Source organism: Gymnoscopelus microlampas (genome assembly GCF_963454915.1).
Source record: "Gymnoscopelus microlampas genome assembly, chromosome: 10".
Classification (NCBI taxonomy): domain Eukaryota; kingdom Metazoa; phylum Chordata; class Actinopteri; order Myctophiformes; family Myctophidae; genus Gymnoscopelus; species Gymnoscopelus microlampas.
In genome coordinates this window covers 9,575,429-9,600,329 of record NC_139947.1, presented here as the reverse complement: position 1 = coordinate 9,600,329, position 24,901 = coordinate 9,575,429, and the positions used below count along the sequence as shown (strand labels likewise).

Sequence of the window (24,901 nt, the reverse complement as noted above, 5' to 3'; positions counted from 1 at the left end):
CACACACCAATCCTTCAACACTTCAAGGCTTTCCACTCTGGCAGACGGACCCTGGGAGTTGAACTAGCGTGTGGCATGTGGATCCTCTGCTTCTGGCCGTTACGTAATGCTAACATCTTATATAAGCAAATTACAAAGCATTACGTTTCATATCTGTCCGCTGCGATCATCACAAACCACGCTCACAATGCACACAGCGCCTCTATTCCTGCCCGCGATTGTCACTGTGCGTGTGGCGTGCGCGCGCGTGTGTGTGTGTGTGTGTGTGTGCGTGCATGCACGTTGCATGTTGAAAGATTTTCATACTGTACATTTTCAAACATTTTCCAAAAATAGCAGAAATAGCAGATCTACAAGCTTACAACCCGTCACTTCGTGACGGGTTGTAAGCTTGTATATCAGCTATTTCCACTATTTTAAAATGATTTAGTATAAAAAATATTTCATTTGTCAATAATGTCTTTGTATATTTAAGTTATTTGTCATATCTGCCCTACAGGTGCAATTTGTGAAAATGAAGCCTAAAACCAAACGTAAATTAATTTGTGCCAATGTTCAATGCCAAAAAAACACAATTAAATCGTTAATGGCAATTATTTGTATGACAATTAATCGTCAACCGAAATTGTAAGCATGACGGCTGTAACCAGTGCTTCTCAAACATTTTCATGTCAAGGACCCGCAAATTGATATATATTTGGCCGTGGGACCTCCAGCTGAAAAAGGGTTTTGTGCCAGGGACCCCCCAGTAGAGAAGATTTACGTTGAAATTCAAAATATTCTAAAATAGCAGATGTAGGCTACAAGCTAGCAGCACGGCACGAAGTGACGCGCTGTGAGCTTGTATATCTGCTATTTTTGAATAGCCAACGTATTATCAAATATGGATAAAGTGGTTAAAATGATTGTGATGCTGTGTTAACTGTCGTTTGCTGAGGACCCCCTGGAACCCCCCCCACACACACACACACTTTGAGAACCACTGTATAGACAGGAAGAAAGAGAGGTTTAAATTCCTGAAATACAGGAAATTATGCATGCATGTCACATGCATTCAATCATAAACTGTAAACAAATGCATGTACGATAACTGGGTGAAAAATGTATCCCATTGTTCCATTATGCTTGAAATTCATGTTGTGTAACAGCAGTTAAAACACTGTGATGTTCTGCAGTATATGATAAATGTTGATATGAAACGTAGTTTCGGTTCAGAAACATCAAGATGAAATGTTTTTTTTTGCAGAAATGTGCAATGGAATATATATACACTCCCTACATGAAACGATAATAATGAAAAAAAAATAATAATAAACATTAAACGTACAATGTTGACATTCTATGAGTGGGTCGGCTCTGCCATAGAACGACATGCTGCTGAATGAGAAACGATCAGAGAGTGGAAATGAGAAGTTAAACGTTGAGCAGAAACCTCTTATCTCCATATTCTAACTATTTGTTTTTTTCGTTAACACCCTTACTTGATCATACTACAGCGTCAGACAAAAGTATCCAAAAATAGCAGATCTACAAGGTCGAAACGCGACGTGAAGCGACGCGTTTCGAGCTTGTCGATCTGCTGTATTTTTTTACTATTTTTGAATTTGAATCCTTGAAAAGTAACGGCTTTGGACATACAGTATGAGGTTTTCCACCCCCGACAGAGACGATAAGTTGAGCCACGGAGCGAAGGCAACGAGGGTTGAGAGAAGGACGAGGAGGACGAGGAGAGGAACTATCAGGGAGGGAGGAGGAGAAGAGGGAGAGCAGCAAAGAATGATGAGCCAGAAGAGAGAGATGGAAAGTGTAAGTAGAGTGTATCACAGAGATGGAACGTAACGTCTCTGCATGTCGGGTGGAAACCTTGTATGTCCAAAAAAAAATATATATATATATATAAATGACTGTGTTATGCCTTCTTATATACTGAACGTGGAGGTGGGGAGGGATCCGTGCCAATCCGAAAGCCACGGCAATCAGCCTTATCGTATGCATGCCGTGCCCTGGGTTCAAACAGCTATACGCCATATGCATGTGATTATGGAGCCAATCAGAATGGTCAGTTACCACTTGTTTTTTTCTTGTCCACATGCGCACGCACGCACGCACGCACGCACGCACGCACGCACGCACACACACACACACACACACACACACACACACACACACACACACACACACACACACACACACACACACACACACACACACACACACACACACACACACACACACACACACACACACACACACACACACACACACACACACACACACACACACACACACACACACACACACACACACACCCACCCACCAACTGTAACAGCTGTAGAAGCTTCATCCAACCCCGGAGGTATCATGGGCCAGCTCTATGCCATCACTGCATGTGTGCCATTCTGCCATGCCGGTGGGGGAGTGGGCTGGGTGAGGGTCCGACACCAGACACCATCCCGGAGCATCTCTTCGAAATGTGCTAGTGGTGCAGAGATCAGAAACTGTTGAAAACCATTGATTTAAAGGACAATCTGACACGCCACAAGCTTGTAGATTGGCCTTTTTTTTTTGCTACTTTTACATGACACTCTTGTACAACTAAAAATCACACCCTGTGTGAAGGAAGCGGTGCCTTTGGGGCGGGGCGTAACTCATTTCAGTTCGTCCCTATTGGTGGTCTGAGTCCACTTACCAAATTTGTACTTGGTAGCATGCTGCAAACTAGAATAATGGCTGTTTAAAGGCCAGCCAATGGGCAGATAGAGGGGGCGGGGCTTAAGTAATTACAGTTTGTCCCTATTGGTGGTTTTAGTCCATGCACAAAATTTGTACTCCGTAGCATGCTGCGAACGTGAGTTATGGCTGTTTAAAGGCCAGCCAATGGGAAGACAGAGGGGGCGGGGCTTCAGCAATTCATGCTCGTCCCTATTGGTGGTCTAAGTCCACATACCAAATTTGGACTTGGTGGCATGCTGCAAACTGGAGTTATAGCTGTTTTAAATCCCGTGCCCTAAACGCGCGGACGGACATAACATACGCGGGGGGTCCCTGGACCCCGCTTTGATAACTTCAGCAATTCATGCTCGTCCCTATTTGTGGTGTAAGTCCACATACCAAATGTGGACTTGGTGGCATGCTGCAAACTGGAGTTATAGCTGTTTTAAATCCTGTGCCCTAAACGGGCGGACGGACAGAACATACGCGGGGGGTCCCTGGACCCCGCTGTGATAACTTCAGAAATTCATGCTCGTCCCTATTGGTGGTGTAAGTCCACAAACCAAATTAGGACTTGGTGGCAGGCTTCAACCTGGAGTTATAGCTGTTTTAAATCCCGTGCCCTAAACGGGCGGACGGACAGAACATACGCGGGGGGTCCCTGGACCCCGCTGTGATAACTTCAGCAATTCATGCTCGTCCCTATTGGTGGTCTAAGTCCACATACCATATTTGGACTTGGTGGCATGTTGCAAACTGGAGTTATAGCTGTGTAAAATCCCGTGCTCATCATCCCGTGCTGATACGGACGGACGGACGGACGGACATACGGACAAAGTCAAGTGTAGAGCGGTTGGCACCGCTAAAAAGTCACATTATGACAAAATATTAAAAGTTGAAACATGGATATAAAAGGTTGTTCTGCCTGACAGTGACGATATTACAGGCACAGATGAGGTGTGTGTGTGTGTGGGGGGGGGGGGGGGGGGGTTCCAGTGATGGGGGGACGGGGGGGGACGTAAAGGAGCAAGTGATTGCGAGGCAAAGAGGAAACGTTTCGAGGCGTACGGGGTTGAGACTCGAGAGATGAGATCGGCGAAGGCGTGTGTGTGTGTGTGTGTGTGCGTGCGTGCGTGCGTACGTGCGTGTGATGGAAGCGTGGATGGAGGTAGAGCGAGAAAAAACTAGAGATCGGGGAGAGAGAGGGAGTCAGTCGGCTGAGTGTGTGTGTGTGTGTGTGTGTGTGTGTGTGTGTGTGTGTGTGTGTGTGAGCGAAGCACTTTGATGGAGAGGGTGAAGATACAGAGAAATAGAAAAGGGGCTGTTCTGCGCCAGGACACTTACAGTATCAGGGTCAGCCTTATATGCTCCCCCAACCCTAGCCTTGATGACCTTGCAAGCTTAAATGCAAGGTTACAATGTCATTTAGATAGCATGTTATGTAGACAGGTGCTAGGTTCATTTGTTGACCCGGCATCCTATAGTTTGTATATTTTCAATGTACAGATTTTAAAAAATATATATATTATACTGTTTAGACTAATGACAGGTTCTTGGTTTACCTATGATCCTAGATTACTATTTCTATGCATTTGATGTATTACCTTGCTTACTGTAAGTCACTCTGGAGTAAGAGCATCTGCTGAATAAATGGTAAATGGTGCATTTATATAGCGCTTTTATCCAAAGCGCTTTACGGGTGCATTACATTCACCCATTCACACACCGATGGCAGAGGAAACCATGCAAGGCACCAACCTGCTCATCGGCAGTAATATCAGCAATTAGGGGTTCAGTGTCTTGCTCAAGGACACTTCGACACTAACTCTGGGGGAGCCCGGGATCGAACTAGGAACCTTGCGGTCACTTTGTTCATTCATTTTTATAGTCTATGGTCCAGAGGGTGTAATTGTACATCATGTGACATAATAGCATCATGTCCAAGAGATGTAATTGTACATCATGTGACATACTGTAGTGTCATGTCCAGGGGGTGTAAGCTCCCAAGGCTACTTACTTACAGTATGTTACCCCCACCCCATGGTTATATTTGGGGTCGCACGCACGCACGCACACACGCACGCGCGCACACACACAGACACACGCGCACACTCAAATAAGTAATGATGAGATGATTAGACAACCTATCAAATACAAACAGGAGCATGAATGCGTTCATCTGATTGATGAGACAAATTTTCTCTCTCTCTCTCTCTCTCTCTCTCTCTCTCTCTCTCTCTCTCTCTCTCTCTCTCTCTCTCTCTCTCTCTCTCTCTCTCTCTCTCTCTCTCTCTCTCTCTCTCTCTGCAACACTAACAAGAATGGCAAATGAATCCATCTTCGTTTTTAGTTTTCCCACCATCACATCTGTTGACATGCATGATGCACTATCCTATACCTTTCTTTCTTAGATCCTATAAATTAAGGCATTTCTTGAAAAAACTATGCACATAAACCTTCAAATATTTGAATTGTATAATGCAGTCTTCAACGTTTTCAGGCCAAGGACCCCTTGGCTGAGAGAGAGAGAAAGTAGGGACCCCCATTACATATTGTATATATATTTTTTTCCCCATAGATTTCATAGGCAGCTTCATAGACTTTAACCATGCTCTTAAACAACACTTGGTAAACCTGACCTTTCACTCTGTACTTTCTGTACTTTCACTCTTTTCCCCCCCTATACCAAACCACTTTGCCGAAAATAGCAGATTTACAAGCGCACAACGCCTCGCAGCGCGAGGCGTTGTGTGCTTGTAGATCTGCTATTTTTGGCAAAAGTTCTCCTCAGAATAGGGATGATTGGTTGAAGTGGTTAATGTAAAAATCACACAAAGATTCGTCAGACCCCCTGTAGTAACTCTGAGGACCCCCTAGGGGTCCCGGACCCCCTGTTGAAGACCTCTGGTATAATGCATTCACATTTGTGCGTGCATGTGACGTCATTGAAATAGCGTTTAACCAGTTAAAAAATCACCACTACAACTGTGTGTATGTAATGCAGAGCAGCTCTCCCTCTGTCTCTTCTCTCTCTCTCTGTTCACATGCATATAGCATTGTGTACTGTACATATAGAAGCAAGAAGAGAGATGAAGCCCTCCCAGAGATGGCTCAGTGAAACAAACATTTCTCCAGGGGAGACAAGCACAGAGCCGTCAGCCCTTTCTAATCTGCATCTGTGTGTGCGTGTGCGTGCAGTGGTGTAAAGTAACTAAGTACATTTACTCAAGTACTGTGCTTAAGTACACTTTTGAGGATTTTTTACTTTACTGGAGTATTTCCCATTTGCAATACTTTTAGTTCTACTCCATTACATCTCAGAGGCAAATATTGTATTATTAATTATTTGACAGCTTTAGTTACTAGTTACTTTGCAGATTTAAATTATTATTACAAAACATGCATGAACCACTTCAGCTCTATATACATTTCGTCCATTTGAAAATAGCCGATCTACAAGCTCACAATGTGTGAGCTTGCATTGTGACGCCGTCGCGATGCAACACAACGCATTGTGAGCTTGTAGATCTGCTGTTTTCAAAAGATTTGTATACATGTTGAACTTGTGAAACGGGACATTCTAGTACATGTTGATACCAATACTTTTGTACTTTTACTCCCGGACTTTTACTTTTAACAGGGTATTTCTACACTGCAGTATTGACACTTTTACTTAAGATGAATGCACTGTGATACGGAGCTGAGATGGATTCACTGTCATACTTGGTGGTATGGTATTTTGTTCTGCAAATGCTGAACCGCCGTTAAGGTCACATATATCTGCAGTCAGTTATGACCTTTGTACGAAGTCAAAGAGTCACGGGGGCTTTTCTCAATATTCAATTTGACGCCTCCTCCAATACAAAAAAAAACAAGACACCCAAACTTCCATCGATTTCCTTATTTATCTGTGTGGCTGAGGGTGGCCTGACAGTGTTTACAATTTACATTTCAGCCATTTCAGCACACTGGTTCTCAAACTTTTCCATGTCATTGACCCCTTAAGTTGATTGTATGGTGGGCCGCGAGGGTATTGCGAAGCGGATCCCCAAATAATTGGCAAAACACTACAATGTTTATGCTAATGTAACATTTAATATTAAAAAGTGATACTAATTAATAAATAAGAACTTAAACGTATACTACGTTAGTTCCCTTGATCCAAGACGGAACAGAATCGATTGATTGATCATTAGAATAAACAATCAGCTCTGAAAATGCACGCGGCCCACCCAACTGACCACTTAAGTGGTCAGATGGGTGGGCCGCAAGAAAAGGTTGAGAACCACTGCTTTAGGACACCACCCATTGCACCACCAATTGCAATGGTAAAAGTGAATGTGAATGTGAATCAGATTGTGAGATTTGTGACCTATTATTTTGCCTCATAGTCACTGAAGTAAACATAGAACCCACTCTTCACTCAAGCCAAACATTCTGACATTAAAATGGCCTTTTTCAGACAGACAAATCAAGAGGAAACAAGAAAAAGTGCTCTTTGGAGCAAAGGTCTCCGCCAGGTCAGGTAGATTAATGTGGGTCAGCAATGTTCGGATTTCAGTCATCATAGAGGTGAGTGGAATCTGTAGAAGTTGAGGGATTAATGTTGATGAAGTTACTGCACAGACACATGTTGATTTGTGGGATGTGCGTGCAAAGTTTCACGGCAGTCGCACGCAGCCTTCATGATTTGAGGCATTTTGTTCAAAACTGACCACTCCTGCAAACTTTGGAAGCCAATCTTAGCCAATCAGGATGGAATATGAAAAATCGGACAGATCTGGCTTGATCACATGACTATAGAGATAGGCTACTGTGTACCGACTTACGTGATTGTTGGACAAAATCTGTAGGAGTAATATATATGTTTTTTGTTGCAAAAAACAGCCTATGGGTGGCCATATAAGAGGTCGATGTGAAAAGTTTGGGACAGGGGTTCTGCTCTGGCATCCAGGGAGTGTGTGTGCACAGTTTCAGTAGCTGTTCACGGACGCACGGACAGACTGATGGACACACGGACGGACACACGGACAGACAGACAGACGACAAAACATAGTCTCACTCTCGGCCACGCCTTCGGCCTGGTGGAGACAATTATCTATCATTAAGTGGAGTGACTGTGCCCACTTAGGAGACTGGCAGTGTGTCACTGCACCTGTGTACCAATCTGGAAACCCATTTGCCAAAAAAAAAAAGGAGAAAAATAAACAATATTGTATATGTATGTTTTTGCCTCTGGAGGCGCCATCTCCTTTTCCATGTGGAAACAGGAACTTGGTTTGGCTCCTCCCCTTTCTTAGTCCACTTCCTCCTGGGTGCTTCTGTGTTTATTCCTACAAACAACAACACTACAGGTAGTGCAGTGGTGCTGAGAGATTACTTGTGTACTGCAAAAGCCAAATAGATCCAACAAAACTTGCATTTCAATAATGCAATTATGTCGACTGATGAATGGCCCTGAAAAAACTCCTCTATCAGCGCAGTCGATACAAATAGAGGATGAAAGTGTCCCACTTGATTAAACTGAAAGAGAAGTACTTAAATTCGCTATACTATACTATAGATCACTGAAAACTGTGGCCAAAGCAGCTGAAGCAGTTCAATCATTTATCAGTTTTTTATTAATTGCATTAGTTGCAAGTTTAACACAGACGGCAAGGAATCTTCGCTGGATTTTAAGCCCATACACTTCCTGAATCTCTTAAGGGTGCCGTTCCCGTTAATGGCCCAGCAGATGTCACTATTACACCTCCTGCAGGCTCAAGAAGAATTGACTCTCAATACAAGTGAACAAGGTTTCAGCCGGACTTTACATTTGATTTTATTACCTTAGTAAACCTTTTCATAAACACTTTATGTTTTCAATCGCTAGTTTAAAGTCTTTTTTAAATCATCACGATATGCGTTTAGTAAATTATATTCCCATTAATTTGAACATTAACGATAAAGTAGGGTATGCTTCTTGGGCTTCTACTGGTTCTACCAAGTCTGGTGGAAACCTCATAATATGAGGTTTCCACCAGACCAAAAAGACCAATTTTTTATTGCAAAAGTAGCAGATCTACAAGCTCGAATTGCAGCACGTTGTGGATCGGATATTTTTGCGTTAATTTACGAAAACACATAAAAAGTTAGAATAAAGACATAACATAAGAGGTTTCTGCCCGACAGCAACAAATTGTAAATGCCAGCTGCTGATTTCATTGTGTGCCTGTTTCACAGTTTAAATAACGGCTGCATTGTGTATCGCTTGTGCCATAAACTGCAGATTGTCCTTTGACTGTAAATGAATTGTACTAAACGATCAATTGCCAGACTTGAGACATAGAAGAAAAAAAAACTGCAGACACAAAGAAGACTCACGCCCCCCTGCTGTGATCTTTGGCGCCCCCCTGAGGGCTGCCCGGATGGTGGATGGTCCAAGGGAGCCTGAATGCAAATCTGCAAGGCAAGCTTCAAAGCCAGCAGATTTAAGCCGATTAATACTTTTTGGGCACACATGTCGACGCACGCACGCACGCACACACACACAGTGGTGTAAAGTAACTAAGTACATTACTCAAGTACTGTACTTAAAAGTATCCCTCATAAGCCAAATAAGCCTTAATTATAATTGTCCTCTATAACTAAAATGTAAAATTCAAAACACCTTAAATATTGTATTTATTTTGGAAATGGTTAATCTTTCACTCAATAAGGGCAATGCCCGTCGCATGCGTGTAATGCACCGATCTCCGTGAGGACAGTGGTCACGGATACTATTCCATGATTTTTCAATCCTTTTAAGTACAATTTTGAGGTACTTTTACTTTACTGGAGTATTTCCAGTTGTCAATACTTTTACTTCTACTCCACTACATCTCAGAGGCAAATACTGTACTTTTACTGCACTACAATTATTTGAAAACTTTAGTAACTGGTTACTTTGCAGATATACATGATTACATTATAAAACATACATGAACCACTTCAGCCCTATTTTATACCTAGGCGATTTGAAAATAGAATATCTACAAGCTCACAACGCGTCGCATCGCAACGCGTTGTGAGCGAGGGACTGAAATGTGAAACTGTGAGCGAGGGACTGAAATGTCTAAAATTGCACTTTTGCCAGATTTTGTATTTATTTATTTATAGACTGACAAAAGCTTATCTACGAGCTTACAACGTGTCGCACTGTGACCCAATGTGAGCTTGTAAATCAGTTATTTTTGGTGTGCAACGCACACTATGTCATACTACTATGTATGATCAAGCCTTTAGTGGAGATGTGAGTAGGGAATGGATTTCTACACAGAGCGGGCAGTTATTTCAACATAAAATGCTGCATTCAAGTTCAGGACTGTTTGGAAAAGGCAATTCTCTGGAATGCTGCCTTCTGGTACGGCATGGAAAGGAGGGCATTTGCATTTCTTTCACCATAGTACATGCTGCATTCATGGTCTGGAGAGAGAGGGCACTTTTTACAGACAATTCAAAGGGCAGGACCTCAAGCCCTTTAGTGATGTCTACAGGTATGTGTGCATGTGCCTGATTACAGCCACCCCGTCACGGCTCATAAACTCCAACAGCAGCCACACATACTGTCCACATCATGTCTTCAATTCCAAATAAGATTTGTAATAGAAAAAATCACACCTGTGTGAAGGTAGCGGCGCCTTTGATATATTTTGTCATAGATATGTGTTTCTACTAGAGAAACAATATTAAATCTCTGTAAATTTATTTCAAGGCTTCCAGTGGCACTAAATAGTGCCATTGGAAGCGAATCACCAAATGCATTCCAAGGTAAGTGGCAAAAACTGATCTGATCTTGCCTGACCAATCAGAACGTTGACGGGCCTGACCAATCAGAACGTTGACGGGCCTGACCAATCAGAACGTTGACGGACCTGACCAATCAGAACCTCGACGGGCCTGACCAATCAGAACGTTGACGGACCTGACCAATCAGAACCTTGGCGGGCCTGACCAATCAGAACGTTGACGGACCTGACCAATCAGAACCTTGGCGAGCCTGACCAATCAGAACGTTGACGCAAAAGCCAGGTATAGAGGGCTAATATCCGCTCTATACCTAAAGGTATAGAGCGGCTAGCGCCGCTAAAAATAGAATAATTGGAGAAAAAAAAACTCTAGCTTGAACTTTAAAGGAAGTAGCAAACTCACACATAGGCTAATTGAAGTGACCAAGAGCCACATACACATACTGTCACAACTCACTGCCTTCAACAACAACCACAACACAACAGTTACACTGTAGATTCACATCAGACTCCCATTCCAGAGCCAGAATAAGTCGGGTCCCAAATTGACAGCAATAGAGGAACAGCTTGAATCACATGTCATAGTACACAACATACAACACAGTAGCCTATGACAGCAATAATCTCAGTGTGGACTTTGACTGTTAAAGCTCTTAATAATGTACACCTTACTAGGGCTGTCCCGATCATGAAAGTTTAGGTGACAATTAATTGTCATAAAAATAATTGTGATTAAAGATTTAGATTTAGTTGTTTTTGACGTTGAACATTGGAACATAAATAAAAACATCTATTTCCCTTTAGGCTTTAAAAAAATGATATGACAAATAACGTTAATATACAAAGAAATGACTGGCAATGACCGATACCAATAATCAAAATGAATAATGTATTATGGCCAAAAAGGTCAGTATTCCCTCCTGTAGCTGTGGACAGAGAGTCTGTCCTCTCTCACTGGAAGTTGTGTTTGATCTGAAGGTGAATCTTGTAGACCCCTTAACAGACGACGTCACACTGGTTGCAAGCGTCATACTGGTTGCAAATGAAACCCATTCTGTCAGGTCTCGCTAGGGCGCGCAGCACTAGCCAACACACAAGAGGGGGTTGGGGTGCGCTGAAACCCAGCGCTACCCGAAGCGCACCCCGAAACGACAGGTTGAGAATTGATTGCATGAAACAATTACCTGTGCATCCAGTCTCAATGTTGGTAAACAAATAATTGGTCTATTGTCTGTCTCTGTGTGTCGTCAGTGAGGAGAGACAGAGTAACCTGTAGGCTATCACTCATCAGCTGAGTGTGGCAAGGGGTGGAGCTACTGTATGACACACTATTGAATTGTTGCAAGGTTCACACACACGCACAAGCGCACGCACGCGCACACGCACGCACGCACGCACGCACGCACGCACGCACGCACGCACGCACGCACACACACACACACACACACACACACACACACACACACACACACACACACACACACACACACACACACACACACACACACACACACACACACACACGTTGTTTGTGCCTCATTCATCAGGTATGTTGTCAAACAGGTACTGTATGTGGTGTGATGTCTTCATCAGAGGGTATTTATGTGAAAACAGGTACAGTATGGACACACAATACAAATTCTGACGCAACCTGAACCTGAATCCTAAATTCTAAAAATCTTATTTGACATAAATTCCCTCACTGGGACCTCAAAATTGTCCCCCTAAAGTCAAGTTAGACAGGTCCATCCATCCATCCAAAAGGTCATATGTTATTGCAGAAACCATATTTTAACTTTTTGTGTTATTTTTTTTGTAAATGAATGCCCTACTTGATCATACTACAGTCACACAAAATTATCAAAAGTAGCAGATGTACAAGCTCGAAATGTGACGCAAAGCGACGCGTTTTGAGCTTGTAGATCTGCTACTTTTGCTGTTTTTTTTGGCTGTTTTTTACTTTCAAAATAACATTTTAAAAGCAGAAATAGCTGATTTAAAACGTCACAACTCGAAAATGTAATGAAAGTCATAAAGTGCCCCAGATTAGCATCAATTTTCCAACAACTATCAATAATAGAAAAGGATCAATAGTGGTATTGATAACGACTCTGATCAATAAGCAGGATCAAAATCAATACAAATGAACGATCCCCATCCCTACTCATATTACAGAAAGATTGTATCTCAGACTCGAATATTATGTCAAAACATAATGAATGTGGTGCACTGATTGGTGAAGAGTCACTAGTTGGTAAATAGTCAGAGAAGAAAATGTCCACAGAGGTTTGGCAGATGCTATTGTAAATTATTATTCTTTAATGATCCATAGTGAGACAAAAGACACAAAGTTTTACCAAAAAGGGAGTAAAGTGGGAACATACATGTTTCGGTTACAAAATACATCCTCAGTCTGCCATGAAGTGTAAAAAACACACCTGTGTCCTATTTATAGGGACAAGATAGTCAATCATTATTCATGTTACAGGGCTCAGGACACACAGAGAGATCAATGCAACAAATGTAAACTAATATACATCTAATGTTAAAATCACTTACTTAGAAACTGGAAAACAGCACAATATAATACAATAAATCATGTAATAATTACCAAAAGAAAATACCATGAATTAAAATGCTTTTGAGAATGTATCCAACGTGGTGATTCTATAGCTTATGAGTAAACTGTGTAGAAGTAAAACATATATTATTATTATAGTAAAATACCCCGGCTCCCAAACATTATTACTATTACGGGTCCATTTGGTTCCATTTTGTACACTCAAGTTAAATTAACACTTGGATTTTAGTGTGTAGGTCAGTGGTTCTCAACCTTTTCTGGATCAGTACCCAATTTCTTTTTTAAAAGGCTGCCGTGTTAAGTGGTCAAATGGGTGGGCCGCATGCATATTCAGAGCATGTTTATTTTAATGATCAATAAATCCATGTTCCTTTGGGCTTGGATCATTGGAACTAACATAGTATTAAGTTCTTATTTATCGGTACCAAAAAAAATACCTTGACATTGTTTTTAATTATTTTAATTGTTTTTACATTAATATTATATTATCAATAACCTCTTTGTGTTTTGCCTACACAACACATTGAACACAATCATATAGATTCTAAAATGTATATGTATTACTCTTTAAAACTTTAAACACTGAAGTTTGTCTACTTCATCATCATCATGTCTAGCTACTGTACATTGTTCCAGACAGTGTTACACTGACCTTCCCTGGTAACATCTTCAGAGAACCATTAGTGTAAATGTATGGAAAGAGTGTGTCAGTGAAAGTGTGTGTGAAGGTGTGTATGTGCGTGTTAGTATCAGGATCACAGAATGACAGTTTTCTTCTGTTCCAGTCCAGCTGGACTCTGATCCTCTGGAGTTTCTGCTTAAAAGAGAGATCAGTTTCTGACCCTGGTGGGGAGCGTGCTGTGTATTTACCTTCCAGGAAGCGTATTCTCCAGCCTTGACCCACTATGTCTCCCTTCCTCTGAAAGGACTCTGCTAACAAACCTACTGACCAATGTGTATTCTCTCCAACCTCAACGTCCCAGCTGTGAGTCCCTGAGTTAAAGCCCTCAGAACCCAGGACATGAGAGTACAGGTCAAACCTCTCTGGGTTATCAGGAAGCTGCTGTTTCTCTCCACGTCTCACACTGGTCAAATCATCAGACAGGATGTATTCTGGATGGGCAGTGTTGGGATCCAGAATGACAGGAGTGTAGGAGACAATGCCCTTCATCTTGTCCCAGACTCTGAAGGTCAGGTTACTCAAGTGTTTGGTCACGTCTATCAGTGCTCCTGAGACCGGCTGTGGGTCCTGCAGTGTGAACTGGACTCTTTGCATTGTGGTCTTGAAGTTATGCAGGAATGCGATTTGTTCAGCTCTCAGCTCCTCCTCTATGGCTCTGATTGTGTTTGAAAGGGTTGAGATGTCTCTGTTCAGACCCTCAATCTTCTCCTTCATCATCTGACTCTTCTGCTGCTCTTCCTCCCACAGTTCAGCAATCCTAGCATCCTCTTCCTCTTGTAGAAACTGACGCATCTTCTTAAACTGTTCCTTAATCTGCATCTCTGTGTGCTGAGTCTGGAACTGAATGTGTGCTGCTGTTTGATCATAGTTTGTTTTAACTGTATTAAAGATCTCCAGTTTTTTCTGTAAAGGCTTCAGTGATTTCCGGACGTCTTCCTTGTGATCAAGTGCAGCTTCATCGATGGGTGTGATACTGTGTTTGGTGTGTTTTTTAGAATCTCTACACACAAGACAAACTGGCTGTTGACATTCCAGACAGAACAGTTTGAGTTTCTCAGCATGCAGACTGCAGAGAACCTCAGACCCTGTTGAAGCTCTCTTATGTCTCTCCTGTGTGAAGGCCTCACACACGTTCTTCAGAGCCAGGTTTCTGGGAGGATCCACTGAATGTCTCTCCTTACAAACTGGACATTCCTTTATTACCTTCTCTCTCCACCATCGCTGCAGACAGTCTTTACAGAAGCTGTGGCTACAGGATAGGAGAACAGGATCTTTAAAGATCTCACAACAAACAGGACAGGAATAATCCTCTTCAGGGTTAGACGACTTGGAAGCCATTTGGTCTCTAATTGAAGCTACAGACAATCTGTTCAAGACGGAAAATCAGCCAGTGGTGGTAACACTCCCTCCTCTAGAAATGTTCCTTGAAGTTTACTGTTACTTTGAATCCTGGTTCAGGTTAAAGTCCATTCAGCTGACAGAGTCAGAAGCAGGTTCAATTGGTCTGGGTCAGTATAGCTCCTGTAGCTGTACAGAGCTGTTCCCTCTCTGGAAGTTGTGTCTGATCTGAAGGTGAATCTTATCGTCTGTCTCTTTGTCTGTCGTCAGTGAGGAGAGGCAGAATAACGTGTAAGATGGCAAGGGGTGGAGCTATGACACTACTGAACTGTTGCTATGCTACAGTAGGTGTACACACACACACACACACACACACACACACACACACACACACACACACACACACACACACACACACACACACACACACACACACACACACACACACACACACACACACACACACACACACACCTTCCCTCCGGTTGTTTGTGCCTCAGTCATCAGGTATGTTATCAAACAGGTATGTGGTGTGATGTCTTCATCAGAGGGTATTCATGGGAAAAGAGGTACAGTATGGACACACACAGCAAACTCGGGCGCAACCTGAATCTTACACTAATTGTAACCTTAGGTCTAAAAATCTTTATTTGACATGAAACTTCCCTCACTGGGACCTCAAAACTGTCCCCTAATATCAAGTTAGTCAGGTCCATATATCCATGTGGAGACATCTGGTCCAGACACATGTAAAGTAATATGTTGCACGCGCACGTGCACACATTTCCAATTGTCAGTACTTTTACTTCTACTCCACTACATCTCAGAGGCTAATATTTAACTTTTACTCCTCTACAATGATTTGAAAACTTGAGTTACTAGTTAGCCTACTTTGTAGATTTGTATTATTATTACAAAACATATATTAACCACTTCAGCCCCATATACATTTTGGGCATTTCTGCCATTGTGAGCTTGTAGATCTGCTATTTTCAAAAGATCTTAATACATTTTATACATTTGAAAACTTGTGAAATGGGACATTCTGCATAATGAGTACTTTCTATTTTTGGTACTTTAAGTACATTGTGATGCCAATATTTTTGTACTTTCACTCAAGTCCGTTTTAAATTCTGGACTTGTACTTGTAACAGAGCATTTCTACATTGCGGTATTGATACTTGTACTTAAGTAAAAAACATGTAGTACTTTTTTCCACCACTGACACACACACACACACACACACACGCACGCACGCACGCACGCACGCACGCACGCACGCACGCACGCACGCACGCACGCACGCACACGCGCACACACACACACACACAAACACACACACACACACACACACACACACACACACACACACACACACACACACACACACAGTTTGTGCCTCAGCCTTCAGTTATGTTATCAAACAGGTAAATGTTGTGTCTTAATTAGAGGATATGTACTGTATGGGGAACAAAACAGGCATGGACACACAATGCAAATTCTGACTGCTTAAACTCTGGAAGAAAATGTAATTCTGACTGCTTAAACTCTGGAAGAAAATGTAATTCTGACTGCTTAAACTCTGGAAGAAAATGTAATTCTGACTGCTTAAACTCTGGAAGAAAATGTAAAAATGTGTTACATTACACACACACACACACACACACACACACACACACACACACACACACACACACACACACACACACACACACACGTGCGCACCCACACACACACTCACTCGATTTGCTGGTAAAATAAACTACAAATGTAAGCGTAATGTAAAATGCATACAAATCAAGAGCATAATAATATTTAATATCTGGTAGTTTTATATAATCTATTGTATAGAGGATATGCGCATGCTTAAAGTGAATGGCACATCGAGTGGCAAATCAAGTGGCAAAGCAACATGCAAAATTAGTTTAACATTGTTTAATGTTGTTTAATGCAATCAGATATGACTTTTCTGTTTGGATGCATGGGCTGTCAAGGCCAGAAAGTATTTTTTTGACACTCAGTAGGCATTCCTGCATAACCTCCGGGTTTCTTGTGTTGGTTCCTCCTCCCGCTGGATATTAGACTGGGCATATGCCATGGCATCTTCAGCATTCTGGAACTGCCTCTCGGTTCCATTATGCTTTATGAAGAAGCGTGATGGGTAGATGATGCCATAATCCTTAATTCCTCGGTCGCGGATGAGACGTTTCACCTCTCTGTATTTGAGCCTGGCCTTGGCCACAGACGGGGGGAAATCTTCATTTATGAAAATGACGCTTCCTTCGAAGTGGAGGGGTCCAGTTTCCCTGGCACGTTTAATGACGTCGACACGATCTTGATAGTAGTGCATTTTTGCCACAATAACACGGGGTTTACCCTCCATTCCCTTTGCCTGGTACCCTCTGTGTGATCGGTCAACCAAAACGTCATGGTCCAAGTTCAAGACTTCTCTCAATAGTTTGGAAACTACTGTTGGTGAGCTTGAACCTGGAGTCTCCCTGACATTAGAAATTCTGACGTTTGAGCGTCTCTGTCTCCCCTCCATGTCAAGACATTTCCCCTGTAAAGCTAGGACTTCTGTCTCCAGTTTGCTTATTTGGGTCTGCATCAATGTCACGTCGTCTGAACACGTTGTTAAGCCCCGCTCCATGTCGGCCACGGTCGTCTTTATCTCCGTCACCTCTGAACGAATTGTTGCAGTATTTTTTGCCACTTCTGTTTTAAATAAGTGTAACTCAGACTTGACACTTTCAAATTCCTTAGCCATCACAGATGTTATTTCAGACCTGATCAAATCGGCGATGTATTTTTTCAGTGAGGAAAGGATTTCAGTTTTCAGGTCTGTTGCGTCAGCCATTGCACTGTCTGGCGGAGAGGAGTGGCTTTCTCCACGGGTGGTAGAGACAGCCGATTCCGTGGCTTTAGGCTTAGGAGCGGGGGAAGGCCCGAAACTGAACTTTCGCAAATTATATGACTGCATATGGTAACAAAGCCAGGATTCAACAAGTGTAAACTAAAGTTAACAGGTTTGGTGATACTTTATGGTCTTTTATGGTCAAGTTGTGCCTAGAAATAACTGTTTTAAACGGATTCTAGCGGAGCCTGTCAAACACACAACCTACTCCATTGTCTGCTCGTTAGCGCCATAACTTCCGGGTTTGATGATGATGTCACACGCATATCCTCTATTTGAATGGGCTAGACATGTATAGACTGGACCATATGTATGGACTGGACATGGCACAAAGAAAGCAGCAAATATAAGAGGTAGAGGGAGGGAGAGTGAGCAGGGGACATCAACATGTCCGTGGCAGGACTTGTCCATGTCTCTGGAACATTTGTGGCACTGTTGGTAATACTCGTACATTATTGCATAAGGTGAGGACAACAAGACAGCTAGAACTAATGTTTGCTATTAACACCTGCCTTAATTCCCTGAAAATGGCAAAAATATGTGTTCAATCCAGAGCATGTGAGCGGAGCGGAGCGGGGGGAAATACCACTCGTCGCTCCAGGGGGCTGTTGTCACGCTCGCTATCCGCTCATGTGGTGGCCCCCGCCGGAGCAGTTTGGAGCAGCAAGCGGTCCTCGCTCCGAGGAGCGCTCCAACCTTTTTATAAACCCGCTCCCTGCTAGGTTAAAAATTGTCCCGCTCCGCTCCGCTCATATGCTCTGGTTCAATCAAAACATTTACATTTTTCTGAAAGACAATGGATTAATGGAGTGTATGAGGTGAGGTCAGACAATGAAACAATGAAACAGATGACATGTCATCTGTTGAAAAGGAGCTGTTTGCTGCCAAGTAAATCAGATTTTCATCAATCGAGATGAAAGCGTTCCAAAGTGTCCAACAATAACAATAACAAATACAATATAGCTCTGCACTGCCAAAATCCACGGAAACCCTCGATCCACAGCCTGGGGGTCTGACCGCAATCAACATGGCCTCCAACCTAAAAACAACAATAGAGCAACACTACAACCTTGAATCACATAGTAGCCTACACAGCAGCATACAACACAACATGACCGCAATAATCTCAGTGTGTACTTTGACTGTTAAAAGCTCTTAATAATGTACACCTTCTGTCCCGATCATGAACGTTTACTGTAGGTGACAATTGTCATAAAAATAATTGTGACGATTTAGTTGTGTTTTTGGCATTGAACATGGAACATAACTAAAAACATCTATTTCCTTTTAGGCATAAAACAATGTATATGACAAATAACGTAAATATACAAAGAAATGACTGACAATGATAATCAAAATTAATGTAGCATGGCCAAAAAGGTCAGTATTCCCTCCTGTAGCTGTGGACAGAGAGTCTGTCCTCTCAATGGAAGTTGTGTTTGATCTGAAGGTGAATCTTATTGTCTGTCTGTGTGTCGTCAGTGAGGAGAGTCAGAATAACCTGTAGGCTATCTCTCATCAGATGAGTGTGGCAAGGGGTGGAGCTATGACACACTATTGAACTGTTGCAAGGTTCACGCACGCACGCACGCACGCACGCACACACGCACACGCACACGCACACACGTACACACGTACACACACGTTGTTTGTGCCTCATTCATCAGGTATGTTATCAAACAGGTATGCCGTGTGATTTCTTCATCAGAGGGTATTTATGCGAAAACAGGTACAGTATGGACACGCAAGGCAAATTCTGATGCAACCTGAACCCTAATCTTTATTTGACATAAATTCCCTCACTGGGACCTCAAAATTGTCCCCCTAAAGTCAAGTTAGACAGGTCCATCCATCCATCCAAAAGGTCATATGTTATTGCAGAAACCATGTTTTTTCTTTTGTAAATTAATGCTCTACTTGATCATACTACAGTCACACAAAAGTATCAAAAGTAGCGAAACGTGGCGCAAAGCGACACGGTTTGAGTTTGTAGATCTGCTGTTTTTGCTGTTTTTTACTTTCCAAATAACATTTTTAAAAGCAGAATTAGCTGATTTAAAAAGTCACAACTCGAAAAAGTAATTAAAGTGATAAAGTGCCCCAGATTAGCATCAATTTGTATCAGGATCATAGAAGGACAGTTTTCCTCTGTTCCAGTCCAGCTGGACTCTGATCCTCTGAGATTTCTGCTTCACTGAGAGAACAGTGTCTGACCCTGGTGAGGAGCTTGCTGTGTATTTACCTTTATTTAACCCTATTTCCCAACAACTACCAATAATAGAAAATAATCAATACTGGTATTGATAACAAATCTAATCAATAAGCAGGATCATTAAGGGGATCAAAATAATAATGTAGATTACCCATCCCTATCATATTACAGAATGATTGTATCTCAGACAAATGTTATGTCAAAACATAATGAATGTATTGATGCATTGATTGGTGAAGAGTCACTAGTTGGTAAATAGTCAGAGAGGAAAATGTCTCTGGTTTGATTCCAGTCAGGGTCATGTGTTGTATGTCTGTCTACCCGCAGATTCCTGTCACTCAACACACTAAGAAGACTAAAGGAACAGTCACACACACCAACATAACAAAGTGAATGTCCACAGAGGTTTGGCAGAATATTATTCTTTAATGATTCATAGTGAGACAAAAATAAAAAAGTGCAGCCAAAAAAGATGTAAAGTGGGAACAGATACATGTTTCATTTGGAAAAAACATCCTCAGTCTGCCATGAAAAGTAAAAACACACTGTGACACCTGTGTCCTATTTATAGGGACAAGATAGTCAATCAGAGGATCATTAATGTTACAGGGCTCAGAACACACACAGAGATCAATGCAACAAATGTAAACTAATATACAATCTAATGTTAAAGAAAATCACTTACTTAGAAACTAGAAAACAGCACAATACAATACAATACAATACAATCATTTAATAATTACCCAAAGAGAATATCATGAATTAAAATGCTTTTGAGATGTATCCAACGTAGTGATTCTATATTTTATGAGTAAACTGTTTGGAAGTACTGAATTAAAAATATCATATTATTATATTAAACTACCCTGACTGCCCAACATTATTACCATTACAGGTCCATTAGGTTCCATTTTGTACACTCTTCAAAGTGAAAAATTAACACTTCATTTGGTTCCATTTTAAACTCTTCAGACTTAATTTAAAACTTGGATTTTAATGTGTAGGTCAGTGGTTCTCAACCTTTTCTGGATCAGCGCCCAATTGAAAATCTTGAAAGTATTAAAGGATGCCGTGTTAAGTGATCAGATGGGTGGGCCGCGTGCATATTCAGAGCATGTTTATTTTAATGATTAATGAATCGATTGTGTTCCTTCGAGCTTGGATCAATGGAACTAACGTATTAAGTTCCTATTTGTATTATGTTATCAATAACATCTTTGTGTTTTGCCAATTATTTGAGGGCCCACTTGCAATATCATCGCAGGCCCACAGGTTAAGAATGACTGATGATGTTTGTTCATTTTTGACCGTCCGCAACCACAACACATTGAACACAATCTACAAAGATGATTCTTCATTAACCCATTTAGGGCGGGAACCCCTATTTGTAACCATACCTTCCAAGACGGGAACCCGCCCATTTGGGGTTGTTGTTGCGGGACACATGAAGGTGATGATGATGATGATCATCATCATCATCATCATCATCATCATGTCTAACTACATTTTCCAGAGTAAATTACACTGAACTTCACTGGTAACATCTTCAGAGAACCACCGAACTCACCAGTGTTAATGAATGGAAAGAGTGTGTCAGTGAAAGTGTGTGTGAAGGTGTGTAGGTGTGCGTTAGTATCAGGATCAGATAAGGACAGTTTTCCTCTGTTCCAGTCCAGCTGGACTCTGATCCTCTGAGATTTCTGCTTCACTGAGAGAACAGTGTCTGACCCTGGTGAGGAGCTTGCTGTGTATTTACCTTTATTTAACCCTATTTCCCAAAATTGATCCGCTGTGGCTCGCTTCCTCTGAAAGGACTCTGCTAACACACCTACTGACCAGAGTGTATTGTCTCCAACCTCAACATCCCAGCTGTGAGTCCCTGAGTTAAAGCCCTCAGAACCAAGGATTAAGGAATAGCGGTCAAACCTCTCTGGGTTGTCAGGAAGCTGCTGTTTCTCTCCAAGTCTCACACTGGTCAGATCATCAGACAGGATGAGGCCTGGATGGGCAGTGTTGGGGTCCAGAATGACAGGAGTGTAGGAGACAATGTCCTTCATCTTGTCCCAGACTCTAAATGTCAGGTTGCTCAGGTGTTTGGTCACGTCTATCAGTGCTCCTGAGACCGGCTGTGGGTCCTGCAGTTTGAACTGGACTCTTTGCATTGTGGTCTTGTAGTTCTGCAGGAATGAGATGTGTTCAGCTCTCAGCTCCTCCTCTATGGCTCTGATTGTGTTTGAAAGAGTTGAGATGTCTCTGTTCAGACACTCACTCTTCTCCTTCATCATCTGACTCTTCTGCTGCTCTTCCTCCCACAGGGCAGCAATCCTAGCATCCTCTTCCTCTTGTAGAAACTGACGCATCTTCTTAAACTGTTCCTTAATCTGCATCTCTGTGTGCTGAGTCTGGGACTGAATGTGTGCTGCCGTTTGATCATAGTTTGTTTTAAATGTATTAAAGACCTCCAGTTTTTTCTGTAAAGGCTTCAGTGATTTCCGGACGTCTTCCTTGTGATCAAGTGCAGCTTCATCGATGGGTGTGATACTGTGTTTGGTGTGTTTTTTAGAATCTCTACACACAAGACAAACTGGCTGTTGACATTCCAGACAGAACAGTTTGAGTTTCTCAGCATGCAGACTGCAGAGAACCTCAGACCCTGTTGAAGCTCTCTGATGTCTCTCCTGTATGAAGGCCTCACACAGGTTCTTCAGAGCCAGGTTTCTGGGTGGATCCACTGAATGTCTCTCCTTACAAACTGGACATTCCTTTATTACCTTCTCTCTCCACCATTCCTGCAGACAGTCTTTACAGAAGCTGTGGCAACAGGACAGGATAACAGGATCTTTAAAGATGTCACAACACACAGGACAGGAATAATCCTCTTCAGGGTGAGACGACTTGGAAGCCATTAGATCTCTGAGTGAAGCTGCAAACACACTGTTCAAGCCAGGAAATCAGCCAGTCGGTGGTGGTAACACTCCCTCCTCTAGAATGTTCCCTGTAGTTTACTTTCACTTTGAATCCTGGTTCTGGTTAAAGTCCATTCAGCTGACAGAGTCAGAAGCAGGTTCAATTGGTCTGGGTCAGTATACCTCCTGTAGCTGTACAGAGCTGTTCCCTCGCTGGAAGTTGTGTTTGATTTGAAGGTGAATCTTATCGTCTGTCTCTTTGTCTGTCGTCAGTGAGGAGAGGCAGAATAACCTGTAGGCTGGCAAGGGGTGGAGCTATGACACTACTGAACTGTTGCTATGCTACAGTAGGTGTACACACACACGCACGCACGCACGCACACACACACACACACACACACACACACACACACACACACACACACACACACACACACACACACACACACACACACACACACACACACACACACACACACACACACACACACACACACACACACACACACACACACAGGGAAAACAGTATGGACATTGGACAGCAAACTCGGGCGCAACCTGAATCTTATACTAATTGTAACCTTAGGTCTAAAAATCTTTATTTGACATGAAACTTCCCTCACTGGGACCTCAAACTGTCCCCTAATATCAAGTTAGTCAGGTCCATATATCCATGTGGCGACTTCTGATCCAAACACATGTAAAGTAATGTGTTTGTGCGCGCGCACACAAACACACACACACACACACACACACACACACACACACACACACACACACACACACACACACCACCCTCCGGTTGTTTGTGCCTCATTCATCAGGTATGTGAGCAAACAGGTATGCCGTGTGATTTCTTCATCAGAGGGTATTTTTGTGAAAACAGGTACAGTATGGACACACAATACAAATTCTGACGCAACCTGAACCTGAATCCTAAGTTCTAAAAATCTTTATTTGACATAAATTCCCTCACTGGGACCTCAAAATTGTCCCCCTAAAGTCAAGTTAGACAGGTCCATCCATCCATCCAAAAGGTCATATGTTATTGCAGAAACCATATTTTTGTGTTATTTTTTTTGTAAATTAATGCCCTACTTGATCATACTACAGTCACACAAAAGTATCAAAAGTAGCAGATCTACAAGCTCGAAACGTGGCGCAAAGCGACGTGTTTTGAGCTTGCTCGATTTTTACTTTCAAAATAACATTTTTAAAAGCAGAATTAGCTAATTGAAAAAGTCACAACTCGAAAAAGTAATGAAAGTGATAAAGTGCCCCAGATTAGCATCAATTTGCCAACAACTACCAATAATAGAAAAGCATCAATAGTGGTATTGATAATGAATAATTAATCTAATCAATAAGCACGATAATAATGTACGTTCCCCATCCCTGTCATATTACAGAATGATTGTATCTCAGACAAATGTTATGTCAAAACATAATGAATGTGGTGCATTGATTGGTGAAGAGGTCACTAGTTGGTAAATAGTCAGAGCGGAAAATGTCTCTGGTTTGATTCCAGTCAGAGTCATGTGTTGTATGTCTGTCTACCCTCAGCTTCCTCCTGTCACTCAACACACTAGACAAAAGGAACACTCACACACCAACATAACAAAGTGAATGTCCACAGAGGTTTGGCAGAATATTATTCTTTAATGATCCATAGTGAGACAAAAATAAAAAGTGTTACCAAAAAGGGACAGATGTTTCGGTTACAAAAAGCATCCTCAGTCTACCATGAAAAGAAGAAACACACCAGTGTCCTATTAGTAGAGACAAGATAG

At 42.1% G+C, this 24,901-nt stretch overlaps 2 protein-coding genes across 2 annotated transcripts in view; both read right to left on the bottom strand.

Annotated features, from left to right (window-relative positions):
- LOC311053419 (E3 ubiquitin-protein ligase TRIM39-like) overlaps positions 1–23,314 on the bottom strand; it is a 479,738-nt gene extending 456,424 nt beyond the window's left edge. Inside the window, exon 1 of the mRNA XM_084068940.1 lies at positions 20,760–23,314. Within this exon, the coding sequence (XP_083925066.1) occupies positions 21,702–23,111 (1,410 nt within the window). The 5' untranslated portion in view covers positions 23,112–23,314 and the 3' untranslated portion in view covers positions 20,760–21,701. The remainder of the gene's footprint in view (positions 1–20,759) is intronic.
- On the bottom strand, positions 12,790–15,285 carry LOC311053428 (E3 ubiquitin-protein ligase TRIM39-like). Its single transcript, XM_084068949.1, has one exon. The coding sequence runs from the start codon at positions 15,077–15,079 to the stop codon at positions 13,673–13,675; it is 1,407 nt and encodes a 468-aa protein (XP_083925075.1). The 5' UTR covers positions 15,080–15,285; the 3' UTR covers positions 12,790–13,672.
- Positions 23,315–24,901: the final 1,587 nt, after the last annotated feature.

What these genes read in the sequence shown, in the direction of transcription:
- LOC311053428 (XM_084068949.1), bottom strand. Translation starts at nt 15,079, where the DNA reads ATGGCTTCCAAGTCGTCTAACCCTGAAGAGGATTATTCCTGTCCTGTT.